This window comes from Bombina bombina, chromosome 4 (assembly GCF_027579735.1).
Source record: "Bombina bombina isolate aBomBom1 chromosome 4, aBomBom1.pri, whole genome shotgun sequence".
Lineage (NCBI taxonomy): Eukaryota > Metazoa > Chordata > Amphibia > Anura > Bombinatoridae > Bombina > Bombina bombina.
Window position 1 is genome coordinate 528,910,444 of NC_069502.1, and position 17,197 is coordinate 528,927,640.

General features: G+C 34.9%; 1 protein-coding gene across 8 annotated transcripts in view; it reads left to right on the forward strand.

The window, feature by feature from the left end:
- Positions 1 to 17,197, forward strand: part of MYO6 (myosin VI) — a 635,235-nt gene that overhangs the window by 307,924 nt on the left and 310,114 nt on the right. For all 8 annotated transcript variants that reach the window (XM_053710463.1, XM_053710457.1, XM_053710460.1 and 5 more), the window contains exons 11-12: positions 4,093 to 4,273; positions 14,741 to 14,885. In XM_053710463.1, coding sequence (XP_053566438.1) covers positions 4,093 to 4,273; positions 14,741 to 14,885 — 326 coding nt within the window. The remainder of the gene's footprint in view (positions 1 to 4,092; positions 4,274 to 14,740; positions 14,886 to 17,197) is intronic.

The window sequence follows — 17,197 nt, forward strand, 5'->3', positions numbered from 1 at the left end:
TTAATGTTTTACTTCTTTCTCACACCTGATCCCCAGGTACTGCAGGAAAATATGAGCTACAGATGATAGCTTAGTAGAATGCTCAGCTACTAAACATATAACCCAGTAGTTGTCACACTTGGCTAACCTGTAATCTTTAGTCCTAAGGGACAAACAGTGACAAGTTAACACAAGTCCTTGACAAGAATGTTATATGACTTACTGGAATTGTGATTGAATTGCAATGAGACACCTTTATTAATTCTTTGCAGTGAAAAATAGCAAATTGAATCAGCAGCTATTTTTCTACATACAGGCACATACACGTATACATACACACACATACACACATACACGCATACATACACATACATGCATACACACATGCAAACATATACATACACACATACATACATGCACACATATACACACACATACATACACACATGCAAACATATACACACATACATACACACATGCAAGCATATACATACACGCACACATATACACACACACATACATACACACATGCAAACATATACACACACGCACATGCAAACATACGCACACACATACATACATATATACACACGCACACATACATACACACATGCAAACATATACACACACACATACACACACATGCAAACATACACACACACATATATATATATATATATATATATATATATATACACACACACACACATACATACACACATGCAAACATATACACACCAGCACACACACAGATACATACACACATGAACACATACATACCCACACACACACACACAAACATATACGCACATACACGCATACATATATACATACACACATGCAAACATACACATACATTATATATACACACATACGTACACACATGCAAACATATACAGACACATATACATACATACACACACACACACACACATATATATATATATATATATATATATATATATACACACATGCATGCATACATATATAAAATATTTATTGAAGCCTGTGTAGGACATTTAAACATGGAATACATGACATGGTGTGCTATATGATGTTTGCTTGCCACAAATAATCAAATCTAATTATGCACTAAGGAATTCTATACTTATGTGGGGTATTATTACTATATTACTTGTGTTTTCAGATATTTTGCTAGACGTGGTGAAGCTGTATGTCCTGTGAGAGTTTAAGTAGGTGTAACGTGATAAATAATATTGGCAAGACTACAACTGAGAAAGATTGCTAGGGAATATGCTTTGTATATTGAGAGAACACAATTTCTGTGTCCCCTCTGAGCACATCCAGAGATCTCATTTATAAGCAATGACATAGGATTTATTTGACATTTCATATATCTGATTTATGTTTGCTGCATACTTGGTTCTGTTCAGCTGATTGTTGGAAGTAAGAAAGGTGTGAGGTTAACCATAGGAAAGATAAAAAATAAAAGGATGCTGGTGTAACGGAGCATGAAGAATGGCCTTAAAGAGACAGTGTACTGTAAAATGTTCTCAGCTTTAATATGTTCCCAATTATCAATTTTATATGCTGGAGTTTATTAAAGTTTTTACAAATAGCCCATTTATGTTTATTTTGCCCTTTGAAATATCTGCTTTGACAATTGAAACTGCCATCTATACTGAACATTTCAATACTGTAATTTTGACTGTAGAAAAGATATGTAAACAAGAGGCATTAGTAGAAATCAACCTTTCAGTGAAAGATGTGAGAGAAAGACCAGCCCATTTGAAATGGATGTTTCAGCAGGAGCTTTTAATACAATTAACTCATATCAGCTGCTTGCCCACGTACATTGTCTTTTTAATGTTCTAAAACTTTCATTCACTCATTCCCCAATCTTAACTAAAGAAAACTGTATATCTTTTACTGGCATTTAAGTAAAGTAAGGCAGATAATAAATTGAACCTTACATATTTTATTTAATCGAACATAAGGGGTGAAAAATACCGCTGTAGGACCCAAACAATAGAGGCTTGTTAGCAGTGACAAATCCTCGTAAGATATAGTGTAAGAACGTGTATAAGTTGAACACAAATACTGACTCGTATACATAAAGTCTCAAGTCTTCAAAGGCACAGTAATACATAACATTTATTCCGTATACAGATAAAATTAAATTAATTCAGTTACAGACCTGGAGTATGCAGTCCTGACGCGTTTCGCTGAGACTTTATCAAAGGTGACATGTCACCTTTGATAAGGCCTCGGCGAAACGCATCAGGTGGCGGAAGAGGAGAGTCAAACGTCCTGTATACAGAATAAATGTAAAATTTTACTGTACCTTTGAAGACTTGGGACTTTATGTATATGAGTCAGTACTTGTGTTCAACGTATACACGTTCTTACACTATATCTTGCAAGGATTTGTCACTTTAAATTTCTTAAGAGGTTTAGCACAGTTAAACTATCGCTTATCAGTAAGTACATACAGCTATTGTTCTGTTTGGACATATTTTATTTAATGATAATATCGTAGAGTGACAACGTTTTGGTTGCTACAGTGACAAATCCGTTTATATGTGATGTGGAATAAAAAACTAATTATAAAACAACACATTAAAGGACATTGAAGTTAAAATGAAAGTTTCATGATTCAGTGTACATTATATTGCAGCTGTGTTCGCAAGTGTTTGTAGCAATGGTAACTATATAAATTGTTCTTATGTCACATGCACACTCCTGAGAATATCTCAATATGCTCTCATGGAGAGGAGTTTTAACAAAGGACACCAAGAGCAAAGTACATTTTATAAAAGTAAATTTCACTTTTTTTTTTTTTTTTAATTGTACATTCTTTCTGAATCATACCATTTTTGTTTTGACTTAAGCATCCCTTAAAAGCTATTTAAATACATCAAGTTTTGTTCCATTTTTTTTTTTCAACTTTAGTTGTGTGGACTGTTTTGTAGACAATTTAACTTAGAAATGCTTAATCTCCACAGCATAATAAGTCATTATTGTGTGCCTCTGCTTTAGTCACAATAACTTGAATAGAATGATTCTGTTGTTTCACCGTTACGTGCTCCGCTCAGATGCAACAAACGCTCTTCAGACGCCCTCAGAAGCAGAAATAAACATTCTCTCTCTCTCACGGTTTAGATCTTTATTCAGTTGTCAAATTGCATTGCTCATTCTGTGTGAACTACAACAAATAAACTTAACTTTGCAATTAACTATCCAAATTACTTTTTTTTTTTTCCTTGCCTTTCCCATATTTTTTTCCAGGAAGATGAGGTATTTTTTATGTAACTTTTAGCATTCTTCTAATTGTTATTTGTAGAAAATTAGTGTGTGGTGCTTTTACTTTGCATATGCATGTATTTTTTGTGTGAAAATAAATTTAGCACAGAAAAAGTTTTAAAGTTTTTTTTTTCCTTGACTTTGTGAGAGCATTTAATAATGTTTTCCTTTGTTAACAAAAATAAATAAATACAAATAAATAAAAAGTCTAAGGAAGCATTAATAAAAGTTTATCAGAAAAGATGAAACTGGTCTTCATGTATCTTACTGGCATTTGTACAGAGTAAACAAATCTCCATAAATATACACATACGTTTTAGATGATTTTGATTTATTTCTAATATGGCAACAAATGTGCGCTTATGGGGCTAGTAAATTCAAACAGACTCTTTATTATTATGGACGGATATAGGAAAGGGTTTAATCCCTGAAACATCACATGTAATAATAATGATTTTTTTTTTGTCTGTTTCAATTTACACGCTTAGTGAGTGTGTTTGTTGCCTTTACATTATTGATATTTTATACTTGGCAATCGCCATATTTTTTAAATTGTGAGCATGCTTTTATATACTATATATTTATTTATGCACACAAGTAAATAGCTACCGTTACATATCATACACGTTCTTTATTGACCAGCTTTTTCTCCTGAGGGTTGACTCCAACTGCTATCTGGATTGTGATGTTACATCTAATTATTTTTGCTTTTGCATGTCAGCTTTGCTATTCTTTTCTTTTCTGCTACAGAATCTTGGCCTTTTGATGTAGGAATTGAAATATTTTTTGCACCATTGAACTCCTCTGTTTTGCATATTGACGTATATTGGAAACATTTATTTTTTGTAGTACGTCAAATATGGCTCCCTAAAGGACCCTCTTTTAGACGATCATGGTGATTTCAATCGGATGTGCGTGGCTATGAAAAAGATTGGTTTGGATGACACAGAGAAGCTTGATCTTTTCCGAGTGGTTGCCGGAGTCCTACACCTTGGAAATATTGATTTTGAAGAAGCCGGGAGCACCTCTGGTTTGAAGACATTTTTATTCTATTATTATATCAGTGTAAATGTCGTCTGCATGACTTTGAGTTTGATTTGAGTCACGGAACACAAGGTTCTTTAAAAGAGAGAATAGAATGTGCTTTGAATTCCATTTGAAAATGATTAAGATAGCACACTGAGGACTAAGAGGTTTAAACAAAAAATATAGAGTTTTGTAAATGCTTACCTATATGAGAAGTAAATGAGAAAGCTGATTTGATTACAAGTAAATGAAATAGCCATCTGCACAGCAGATTTGTAAAGGTCTTTTGCAAACTATAAAAATGCTCTGATCTGTGACTGCTGCAATGCAGGTGCACTGCAGTGCTGGCCCTTTGTGAAGTCAATGGTTGAGTTGATATACTGACCACATTGTCCCTTTTTATTAGAACCATAGTTAGAATGTTTAATTGTTAGTAGGTTTGCTGTCACTTTCCTGCTTAAAGGGAAAGTACAGTATTTTGTTCTATAAATTCATCAGAAATTGCACAGTATCTACATACAAAATTGAATTTTAAAGCTACAATTTTATTAGCATTCACAATTTGCATTGTTTTACAGTCATCCTTTGAAAAGACTTGATTACTGTCTTACTTTCTTTGTTGGGACTAATTAGGGGTTGATATCTATGAGCTCCGGCACATAGCAAGCAATCACTGTGCAGCATGTATTCTTTGGGGGAAGTGGAAAAATGGCAGTTTTAAGATTTAAATCACAAGAAAAAGTAAGTAAAGATGGTAGCGCAAGTATTACAAGTTGAAAGTAAGATGATTTGGCTCATGCGCTAAGCTGACGAGCATAAAAAAAAGCTGAATTTACAATATTGCACAAGCGATAACCTATTTCCCCCTAGAAGTCAATGGAGCAAAAAAAGTGGGGAAAAACCTAACACCCAACCCGATCCCTTATTTTCAAGTGCGCTAACCCAACACGAAAATATGAATATTTTAAATTCTAATGTTCTCCACATAGCCAAATATGCTCTATTTATTTTTAAATACATGTATCTGATGGTATTTTAATACAATATATATATATATATATATATATATATATATATATATATATATATATATATCTATACCTATATATACATATATGATTATATATAGTTAAATATATATATATATAAGAATATCTATTTATAAATACTTAGAACATATTCCCCTTTGTGCAGAACGTTGGAATGTGAAATCTCTCTCTCTCTCTCTCTTTCTCTCTTTCTCTCTCTCTTTCTCTCTCTCTCTCTCTTTTTCTCTCTCTCTCTCCTTACTGATAAAGTGTGCAAACAATGGCTTTGAGGGATATAGCGCTCTTAAACGTACTTTAATAAATGTAAATACTTACAGCGCTCCTGTAGTAAAAACAAATATATTAAACAAACATAAAAAGCAACAGATTTTATAAAAAAAACCCCAAAAAACAGCAAACAACTTATGTGTTTTCTTGTGAAATGAGCAATTGGATATTCTCAGTGTAGCCACCTCTCTCAGGGAGATGAGAGCTGAAATGTTGATAATGTAAGTTGCATTCTGCCTCTTCCGAGCATGAGCAAAACTGACTCCCTGTTGAGCTAGTATTTACTGAATGGACACTGTACAAATGAAGTTTAGAAAAATAAATAAAATGTAAACTTATTTTTAATATGATGAATAACACATATTGCAATAATTTCTATTATGTATAACCCACTGCATTTTTTTTTTCTTACAACAATGTGAAACAGACCGTTTCATATCTCTTTGACATTGCTATATTTTACACAGTCAGCAGCGTTGCCGGGAGGGCGAGGCTGTCCCCCCTCCATGTGCCCCCCATCTGTGATTAACCTTGCTTTTTCCAACACCACTCTGCCAATTTTCTCCCCAGCTTGCCCCTCTACACCCACTGCACACGTGATCTAGCCCCACCCACAAAATGCCAGTGGTCTCCCACTAGTGCCATTCCCTATACTTACTTCCTGGCGACCCCACTGTGTACCCATGTCTATACACGTTATCTGCCCCAAATTGTCCACAGCAGATGTCATTACAAAAGGTAAATCTAGGTTTTAACCTGTTGAAGCCCATTCCTTTGTAGAAATTAAGGTTGATAAAATAAAGTATTAGTTATTTCTTTAATATTTAAATAGCTATTATAATTTAAAAAAAGTACATCTGCAATTCATATTATTCTATGACTGCTTTGAATACATCACTGTAACCAGCATTTACTTACTGTGTAATGCCCCTTTAAATGTTGCAATAATTTAACATTTTTAGGATATTGTTTACATGTATAGCATATTCCTACTGAAATAGAAAATATTTTAAATTATGCATTAATGGAGAGAAATCAAATTGCACAGCTGTCAGTTTGAATTGTACCTTTGACTCTCTTTGACATACTGTGCAATATTGCAGCTTTGGGTCACAAAAGAAAAAAGTATGTGTGGAGTGTGATAGGAACTAAGGGAATTATTCATCATTTTACTCACTGACTCATAAAACAGAAACTCATATTTGATTGACTCATACTATAATATACCTTCAAATGGAATTTCTTCATTGAGTTCAATCTCTTCCTCAGGGATCATCTGGTGGAAGTTTTATCACTTACACACTGGGGGATTTAAATGGTTTTGAACAGCAGAGCCACTAAGGGCTATGTGAGCCAGGGTAGAATGTATAATTTCATATAATACATTTTTATTTTACTGAGAGCCAAACATTCTGAACATATTTCTTTAGACTTTAGTTCTCCTTCGTTCACATGTATAAAGGGACTTTAAAAAAAAAAAAAAAAGAAGCTTTTCTCTAGAATCTAAAAGCCAGAAAAGTATGTAATTTTATGAACCTTTTAAATTCCCTTCTATTTTCAAATGTGCTTCGTTCTCTTAGATTCCCTTGTTAAAAAATGAATACGCACATATCATACACTAGTGGGAGCTGCTGCTTATTGGTGCCTGCACACATTTGTCTCTTGTGATTGGCTGACTAGATGAGTTCAGCCTCCTGCCAGTAGTGCAATGCTGTTCCTTCAGCAATGGATAACAAGAGAATAAAGCAAATTTGATAATAGAAGTAAATTGGAAAGTTGTTTAAAATTGTATGTTCTACCTAAATCATAAAAGAACATTTTGGGGTTTACTATTCCTTTAAGCTTTATGACATTATTTATATGCATAGTGTTGATTGATAATGTACTTTTAACATATACAATGGTTAAAAAGTTGTATGAAAAACAAAGTTTACTGGTCCTTTAAGTGCTCCCTTATAGGGACATTAAAGTCATGATTAGACATTGATTCCGATAGATAATATAATTTTAAACAACTTTCCAATTTACTTATTATTTAATTTGCTTCCTTCTCTTGTTATCTATTGCTGAAAGGTTTATCTAGGAAAGCTCAGGAGCAGCAAATAACCTAGGTTCTAACTGCTGATTGGTGGCTGCATGTATATATACCGATTGTCATTGGCTCACCCATGTGTTCAGTTAGAAACCAGTAGTGCATTGCTGCTCTTTCAAAAAATGATAACAAGAGAATGAAGCAAATTTGATTATAGAAGTAAACTGGAAAGTTGTTTAAAATTGTATGTTCTATCTGAATCATTAAAGAAAAACGTTTGGGTTTCATGTCCCTTTAAATATTATATACTCTAATTTAACTGACAAATAGACCTTCTGTGTGATACCTTATATGGGTACATAAAATAACAATAAAAGGAATACAATATAAAAAAAGAGAGGGGGGGATATATTTTTTTTTGCAGTTTGCTTTCTAATCATTTCCCCTTTATGAGGGTTAAAGGCACAGTAGTGTAGAGTTGTTAGCCATTAAATGACATGTGATAACAAATTAGAACATGTCATTGCTTGACTATTATGGCCCTATAAGGGCTTAATGTACCCTGTACATAGTCTGTTGTTAACGAGTTATAATAGGGAACTGTACCTTTTAATTATTTAATGTTGCTGTGGGGTTCGGCCAAGTGTCAACTCTTTGGCTGCAGTACTGTGCAGCCTTGCCTGGAAATGAAGGGGTTAACAGTGTTAATGTTTTCCATTTCATATGTGCTATTTCAATTTAGATGAAACGTGTCGTTAAAGGGAAAGTAAACATGAAATTTTACTATGAAAATGTTTTATAAAATGTTTGATTGTGTTGTTAAATAACAAACACACTTTGCAGTATATGCTTATTATTTATTTTGCACCTTTCCCTGTATTTTAAGCCTGACTATTAAGGTTTTCCAATTCTGAAAACTGTCTGCGGATATGGAAGACTTCATAAGCAGAACCCTCTAACATATCCAGTTGGTGATTAGATAAGCACTGCAAAACATTAATCAGCATATTAGCATAGGGGTTGATCCCAATCCTGTAGATACAAATGAAAGGATTTGCCCCTTAGACCAAATGAATAATGACTGTGAATAGCTGAGTCTACTCCAGTAGATTGCTTCCCCTAAACAAGTTTTGGGTGGAGTTAGCTTATTAACATAAACAATTATAGCAAACACAGTCATAATGCATTCAAATATTCAAACTCTCATATTATGTAAGTTTATTGAAAGACTGCAGAACAAACTTGTAATTACAAGGTGTTTACCAGCTCGGACAGAGCTCCAGTATCGTCATTATGACACAGTTTGAAGTGACACTTTTTATAAAGCTTTCTGGTATTAAAAATCAAGTGAAGCTAGACATGATTTATATATATATAATTTTTATGTTTCTGAGCATATTGGAGCCGACTTTTCTTGTGCTTTTGGGTCAGTAGTGGTGAACGTCTTGGAGTTCTAGCATGGAAACCTGTGTTTAGTACGTGCCTTACTGTGCAAACTGAAACCTTAGTGCCTGTTGCCACCAAGTCTTGCTGCAGATCTTTTACAGTCACTCAAGGGTTTTTCTCAACCTTCCTTTGAGAAATCGGTTTGCAGTCATTGATAGCTTCCTTTTTCTTCCCCGTCCAGGAAGTGTAACCACTTTTCCTTTAACTGTGAACTTGCAACCTATGTTTCCAACGGTGTCTCTAAGAACATTCAGTGCCTTCTCTATCTTTTTGTATCCTGTTCCTTGTTTGTGAAGGGCGATGATCTCTTCTCTTAACTTTTTGGACCATTCTTTTGACTTAGCCATATTTCTAACATGCAGTCGACATGACACTCAATAAACCCCTAGCCAGTTCAGGTATTTCATGTGTTCTAGCTTAAAGGGACAGTGTACTCAAAAATGTTCTCCCCTTTAATTTGTTCCCAATGATCCACTTTACCTGCTGGAGTGTATTAAATTGTTTACAAGTATTTCCATTAACCTTATATTGGTATTTGAATTAGTTTATTTAGCCTGTGGTGTATCCACCCATCCTGAAAGTTTTTGGCCTCGATGCCAAGCTGCGTTAACACAGCCTGCAGAAGAAATTACACTCCCAGTGGGTTATAGAAGAGATTAGATAATAAAATGTTAATTTTCCATTGTTTTCTCCTAGTATTAGTGATTGGTTTATGGACAGCTATAAGATAAAGAAGCAGGTATATTTACACAATGTGGTACAGTAATGAGATCTGATTATACCTACAAGCTCAACTCATTTTATTAGGTTGTGGCTTCAAAACACAAAATAAGCTAATTCATATACACAAATAAACCTTAAAAAAGCAAATCTCATACATTTTATACTCTGCAGCTGGTAAAAAAGTAATTGGAAACACATTAAGGGAAAAACAATTTTATAGTATACTGTCCCTTTAAGCACACCTGGTGCAACTAATGAAGCCCTTGATTAGTTGAATCAGGTGTGGCGTAAAAAAAGCGGTAAGGGAATAAGAACACACACCTAGCACGTCCAAAAGCCTTTGATGCTGTGCATAGAATAGTTAGTAGGGTCTCACCACTTTATATCAAACTATTACACCACCCTATGAGTAACCCACCAAGGACAAATAACTGTGGTACTCAACAAGGTGCTCCTAATGGTTTGCACTCAGGGTGATGAGTAAAGGGGGTGAGACTGATATGTTTCACACAGGTAGTCAGTACTTACAAATCAAGGAAATCCAATGCACCGCCCCTCGTGTTAGGTTCCTTAAGGGTGCAAAACTGTGTAGAGTGAGCAATAAGCTGTTCACAGCTGTCAGCAAAAATATGGCAATGTTAGGTTATCAAGTTAAATAATAATTATCAACTCACTGTTCACCAGTCCGGAGTGCAGCAGGGCAAATCCATCTTCCTCTTGCGACATAGCCTCAAACAACTGGAGCTCCGTGCGGTATACAGGGGGTATATTGCTCCACCCTGTGTAAATACAGTTCACTTGCCTCCCGTGGCTTCCTCCAGTCTCTGGTGTCCACACAGACCCTTTAGAACGACTGACAGGCTGAATGAACGTTCCCCTGCAGGACCACACACTAAACTTGTGCTCACTGTTGGCCAAGGTAATTGTAATCAAACAAGCATATGAGTGAGGAGCACCGAGCTGGGTAGGGTTAAAATATAATATCTTTATTCAGTTCCAATTATAAAAGCATAAGGGTTACAAATACCCTGGGTTAAACCATCAATGTGGGATACAGAAAATGAGAACATAGGCTGACATGTTTCGGCTTTTATATTTATATAAGATATTATATTTTAACCTGGTGCAACTTGGTGCTTCTCACTCATATGCTTGTTTGATTGCATCAGGTGTGCTTGAGACAACACCTGTTTTGCATATTTGTGCTGTTGCAAGGGATTCTATTCAGAGAGATGAATAATTTTGAAACTGCAGGATTCATTATGTTGCAATTTCAGTTAAATTTGGGGAAACCACTTGAAGCATTAATTGTGTTGAGCTATTTCAATTGCTTTTGTTTGATTTGTTCATTGCAAACAGCTGAAAGTCTGTACATTTTTACAATAAACCTGATTTGCAATGAGGGTTGAATAATTTTGATATAATATGTATGTATATATATATATATATATATATATATATATATATATATATATATATATATATATATATATACTGTATATATTTATGTTTATATACACATATTTACACATAAATATTATGTATATATTTATATACATTCAGTTGTATGCAAAAGTTAAGGCACCCCTGACAATTTCCATGATTTTCATTTATAAATAATTGGGTGTTTGGATCAGCAATTTCATTTTGATCTATCAAATAACTGAAGGACACAGTAATATATATGCATCAAAACGAAATTAGACAGGGCACCCAAACAGAAATATCACAATAATATTTAGTAGAGCCTCCTTTAGCAGAAATAACATCCTCTAGACGCTTCCTATAGCCTGTAATGAGTGTCTGGATTCTGGATGAAGGTATTTTGGACCATTCCTCCTTGCAAAACATCTCCAGTTCAGTTAGGTTTGATGGTTGCTGAGCATGGACAGCCCGCTTCAAATCACCCCACAGATTTTCATTTATATTCGGGTTTGGGGACTGGGATTGCCATTCCAGAACATTGTACTTGTTCCGCTGCATAAATGCCAGAGTAGGTTTTGAGCAGTGTTTTGGGTCTTTGTCTTGTTGAAATATCCAGCTTCGGCGTAACTTCAACTTTGTGACCGATTCCTTAACATTATTCTCAAATATCTGCTGATATTGAGTGGAATCCATGCGACCCTCAACTTTAACAAGATTCCCAGTACTTGCACTGGCCACACAGCCCCACAGCATGATGGAACATCCACAAAATTTTACTGTGGCTAGCAAGTGTTTGTCTTGGAACACTGTGTTCTTTTGCCACCATGCATAACGCCCCTTGTTATGACCAAATAACTCAATCTTTGTTTCATCAGTCCACAGCACCTTCTTCCAAATTGAAGCTGGCTTGTCCAAATATGCGTTTGCATACCTCAAGCGACTCTGTTTGTGGCGTGTGTGCAGAAAAGGCTTCTTCTGCATCACTCTCCCATACGCTGAATTGTTGAACCATGCACAGTGACACCATCTGCAGCAAGATGATGTTGTAGGTTTTTGGAGGTGGTCTGTGGGCTGTTGTTGACCATTCTCACCATCCTTTGCCTTTGCCTCTCCGATATTTTACTTCTGGCCTTAACAACAACTGTGCCTGTGGTCTTCCATTTCCTCACTATGTTCCTCACAGTGGACACTGACAGCTTAAATCTCTGCGATAGCATTTTGTAGCCTTCCCCTAAACCATAATGTTGAACAAACTTTGTTTTCAGGTCATTTGAGAGTTGTTTTGAGGCCCCCATGTGGTGACTCATCATAGGAGAGTCAAAGAAAACAACAACTTGCAATTGGCCACCTTAAATACCTTTTCTCATGATTGGATGCACCTGTCTATTAAGTTCAAGGCTTAATGGGCTCACCAAACCAATTGTGTGTTCCAATTAATCAGTGCTAGGTAGTTACAGGTATTCAAATCAACAAAATGACAAGGGTGCCCACATTTATGCACCTGTCTAATTTTGTTTTGATGCATATTGCACATTTTCTGTTAATCCAATAAACCTCATTTCACTACTGAAATATTACTGTGTCCTTCAGTTATTTGATAGATCAAAATGAAATTGCTGATCCAAACACCAAATTATTTTTAAATGAAAATCATGGAAATTGTCAGGGGTGCCTAAACTTTTGCATAGGACTGTATATATTTAGAGTAAAAACACAGTCCCCCATTAACCTCTATGTAAAGGCACTTTCAGTTTTGTTTTTCTTCGGACACCCCATAACCCCCCTCACTTTAATCCCTTATAACTGCTTCTTGCAGTTTTTTTTGTTTGTTTTTTTTAAATGCTCAATATGTATTAAAATCATTACAATATGTATTATTTATCATCTTAGATGGATTTCACTTTTATTTATTTTTTTTAAACTTCATTTGCGCAGTGTCCGTTACTTCCTGTCACAGTCCTACAAGGAGGCTGGGGCCTCTGTAGGAAGGCATTCTTAGCCTGATGTCATAAAACTTCTATAGTAAAGTTGGTTTAGTATTAAGTGAATACTAGATAAGCAGCAAGTCAGAATTGCCCATGCTCAGAACAGGCAGAATGTAACCTAAGTTTCCAACATGTCTGCTCCCTTATCTAGCTACAGGTAGTAGCTATTCTGAGAATTGCTAAGTGCTCACTTTGCAAGAAATCAAGTAAGTTGTTGTATTTTACACAATCTGTTTCTGTTAATGTTTACTATGAATTAACTTATTTGTTTTTACTAAAGGAGCGCTGTTTAATATCACTTGAGAAAGAAAAAAGGTTTATGCTCGAGTGAAATCCCTAAGTTGCTCGCCACTTGTAATCTAGCCCTGTATTTTTTCTTGTCAGACTTGTATAGGCTTGTCCCTCCTCTAAGAGTTGAGCTGTGAGAGTAGTTTTGATCAGCCAGTGAACGTTAAAGGGACACTGAAACCAATTTTTTTTCTTTCGTGATTCAGATAGAGCATGCAATTTTAGCAACTTTCTAATATACTCCTATTATCAATTTTTCTTTGTTCTCTTTATTTGAAAAAGAAGGCATCAAAGCTATTTTTTGGTTCAGACTTCTGGACAGCACTCGGTTATTAGTGGATGAATTTATCTACCAATCAGCAAGAACAACCCAGTTTGTTCTCCAAAAATGGGCTGGCATCTAAACTTACATTCTTGCATTTCAAATAAAGATACCAAGAGAATGAAGAAAATTTGATAATATGAGTAAATTAGAAAGTTGTTTGGGTTCAGTGTCCCTTTAATACAATAGTATCAGTTGTGAATAAACTTTCCTACTAGCTTTAATTTAAATGTAAACACGTTATACTTTCCTTTCCATGCAAAAATATTTAGCAAATAAATATGGTGAACTATAACTGACCTTGTAACGTTCCACACAGTGATTGCTTAAATCAGAGCACAAGCTCATTTACTTTTGCTTTTCCTAACTGGCCACAGCAAGGGACACCAGGAATATGAATTCCACTAGACTCTGCAAAGGGTTTATCCCTGAACTACTGATGATTTCAAAAGCATGTCAATTGTTCTAGCAAAATGGCAGTGATGTATTTTGTATGTATTTGCTTTTTTTATTATTATTATTTTCAATGCTTAATTGGTGTTATATACCAAAAAGTTATTTAAAAATTATTTTAATAATAGTGGGGCTAAATAAAAAAGCATTTGGAAAGCTGCTTTGTGGTTCCAAACACACATATTTACTTTATCATAAATTGCAGTATTTTATTTATGTTGTTTACGTATATTTTCCTTGTTTACGCAATATATGTTGTGTTTAGATACAACCCAGTAAATTAATAGGTTTTCATTTGATTTTACAATTCATAACATTCTTTATTTGCTTTGTTTGGCAAGTAATCTCATTACTTTATTCAAGGTGATTCTTTGCTGTTGCACTATGACAGATGCTATACTTCCTCTGTAGTGTATACAATGTATAATGTCTACAGTTCAGCAATCTGATTGTTGTAATCTTTATATTGTACTCTTACCAGGTGGTTGTACTCTGAAGAACAAATCCAGCAAGTCCTTGGAGTGCTGTTCACAGCTGCTGGGTTTGGATGAGGACGATCTCCGCGTCAGTTTAACCACTAGGGTTATGCTTACAACAGCAGGGGGCACCAAAGGCACAGTTATTAAGTAAGTTGCTTTCCTACATTCTTCGCTACACATAATAAAGCAGTAGAGAAGCAATATTGTAAGAACAGTACATTTCTCTCTTCCTTCTTGAAATCCCCATTTTCTTATCTTGGCTGTGTTGCAGTTGACGAATCATGAGAAATGATACACTTTTAAATCTGTTATAAATAAAAGGCTAACTTTATGCAGGCATCTTTATATGTACAACTAGCAGTTTACAGCTTCTTTTGACTGTTCACTGTTGCCTATTATATATTAGATGCCCATCTAAAGTTTGTAGTTAATGGCGACCGCACATTACAGCATAGTTGTGAGTAGCCATAACCACTATATAACATTTATGAGCCAGGCAGCCACTCGTCACATTCGAGGCTGATCTGCTCAGATTCCAGATGAAGTCAAATGCACTAGATGACAAAAAGAATAGTGCAGAAGAGAAAGCTGTGGTTACTATCAGTGAGACAACTGCAAAACACTTACCTTTAGCTCCCATTACATGGAAAAACATTTTTTTTAAATGAAGAGAAAAAAAATGAGTAAGTTATTTGTTGTCTAGAGATATTTTTTTTTTAGTAAAAACTGTTTTCTTCTTATTAGTTTTTTGTTTATATGTTTTGTTGTTTAGATATAGATATCATACTGCTGACTACCATAGAGAATAGAGATTTTTTTTCTTTAGATAGAAATGATGCTTTTTTTTATTCAGTTATTTAGTTTAGGCAGAAATATGACTGGTCTTTTCCCCATAGTTTAAACCTTTTGTTCTACAATTACATTTTATATGCAGAGGTAATATTTATGCTAAGTGCCGTGTTATCATGTTGTCTAGAATCAATTACAATGTGGGTCACACAATGTACAGTGAGGCTGGGTCTATTATTCATCTTATATTCTAAATTATTAACTGTAAAATAAAACCTATGTCATACTATGTGAGAAATGAAGGCTTTTCTAATTAGTGGCTGGGCCAAGGCCTTACTGAAATAGCCAATATAATTTACTGGGTTTGTTGTGTAGTATAGATCTTGGGAGCTCTTATGTGGCTTTTTCCTCAGCTCCTATCTTGTGGAAACATTATTCTTCTTCTGCCTGTAATGAACTTTAAGAAATAGAATTATTGTCCTCTTTGACTAGCAGAAGAAAGAAAACATTTTCTAGAATTTCTAACATGAATAGGTTTCTCTTAAGAGGTTTTTTTTTTTCCAATCAGTCAAAGCTCTCTCCTAAACCAAGTGATTTTAAGCCACCACATGATAGCACCTTTGAAGGGATAAAAGTTGAAGTGAAAATGTGTGCAGATGATTGCTTGGAATATGCTATTTTTAATAGAGTGTGCATACTGCTTTTTTAGATAAATGAAAGTATGTTTCAGCCTTGCATGACTTTTAGATAAGTGCAGGTTTTTTAATGACGTTCTAGCCCCCAAGAGTGCAATTAAAGGGACAGTGTACTCAGGCAAGCAGCTGAGAAGAGATTTGTTTCAAAGCTGCTGCAAGAACACACTTTCAAATGGGCTGTTCTCTCTCTCCCACTTCCACTGTGAGGTGGAGTTCTGCTGCTGCATCTTATCTTTTAATGTCATAAATTACTGTGTGTGTGTGTATATGTATGTATATATATATATATATATATATATATATATATATATATATATATATATATATATATATATATATATATATAGTTACAAAACTATGCGTCATAAGACAGGGTGCACTAAGAGCTATTATAGAGAATTATGCGACAGTACCTGTGCAAGCAGTCCCAAAAAATACAATTACCAATTGTTACAGAGAGAGTTCAGTAAATATATTACTAGAACCAAAGTAGGACACGGCTGCACCAAATACCAGAAAATTTGCATTATTTAAAGATAAAAAAAGACACAAGGTATGCCTTTACCTAATAAACATCTTGTACCAATAAAAAGAGAGAGCAGATAAATAAAGGTCATACAGAGTATTATTACGTTATATCCCCCACATGATAGCATGTACCTAAGCCGGCATAGAACAGTCCTCATTTACTCCGGGCTCATAGTGTAAAAACACGCACTGGTTAAGCAAGACTGAATACCGTCCACAGACAGAAAGAGGTCCTTAACTATTCCGGGCACTTGAGTGTTAAAACACGCTCTGGTCATTCAAGACTTGTACTGTCCCGCAGGTAATCATCCTGCTTAGATAGCAATGCTGTGTATCTTTATGGGCCAGTATCGACTTCTTTGTAACTCAGGGTAGTTGTACCCAGTGGGTAGAAGTGCCACCAGCTACTTAGCAAGACTTAGTACCTGCCGGCTCACCTTCACTCAG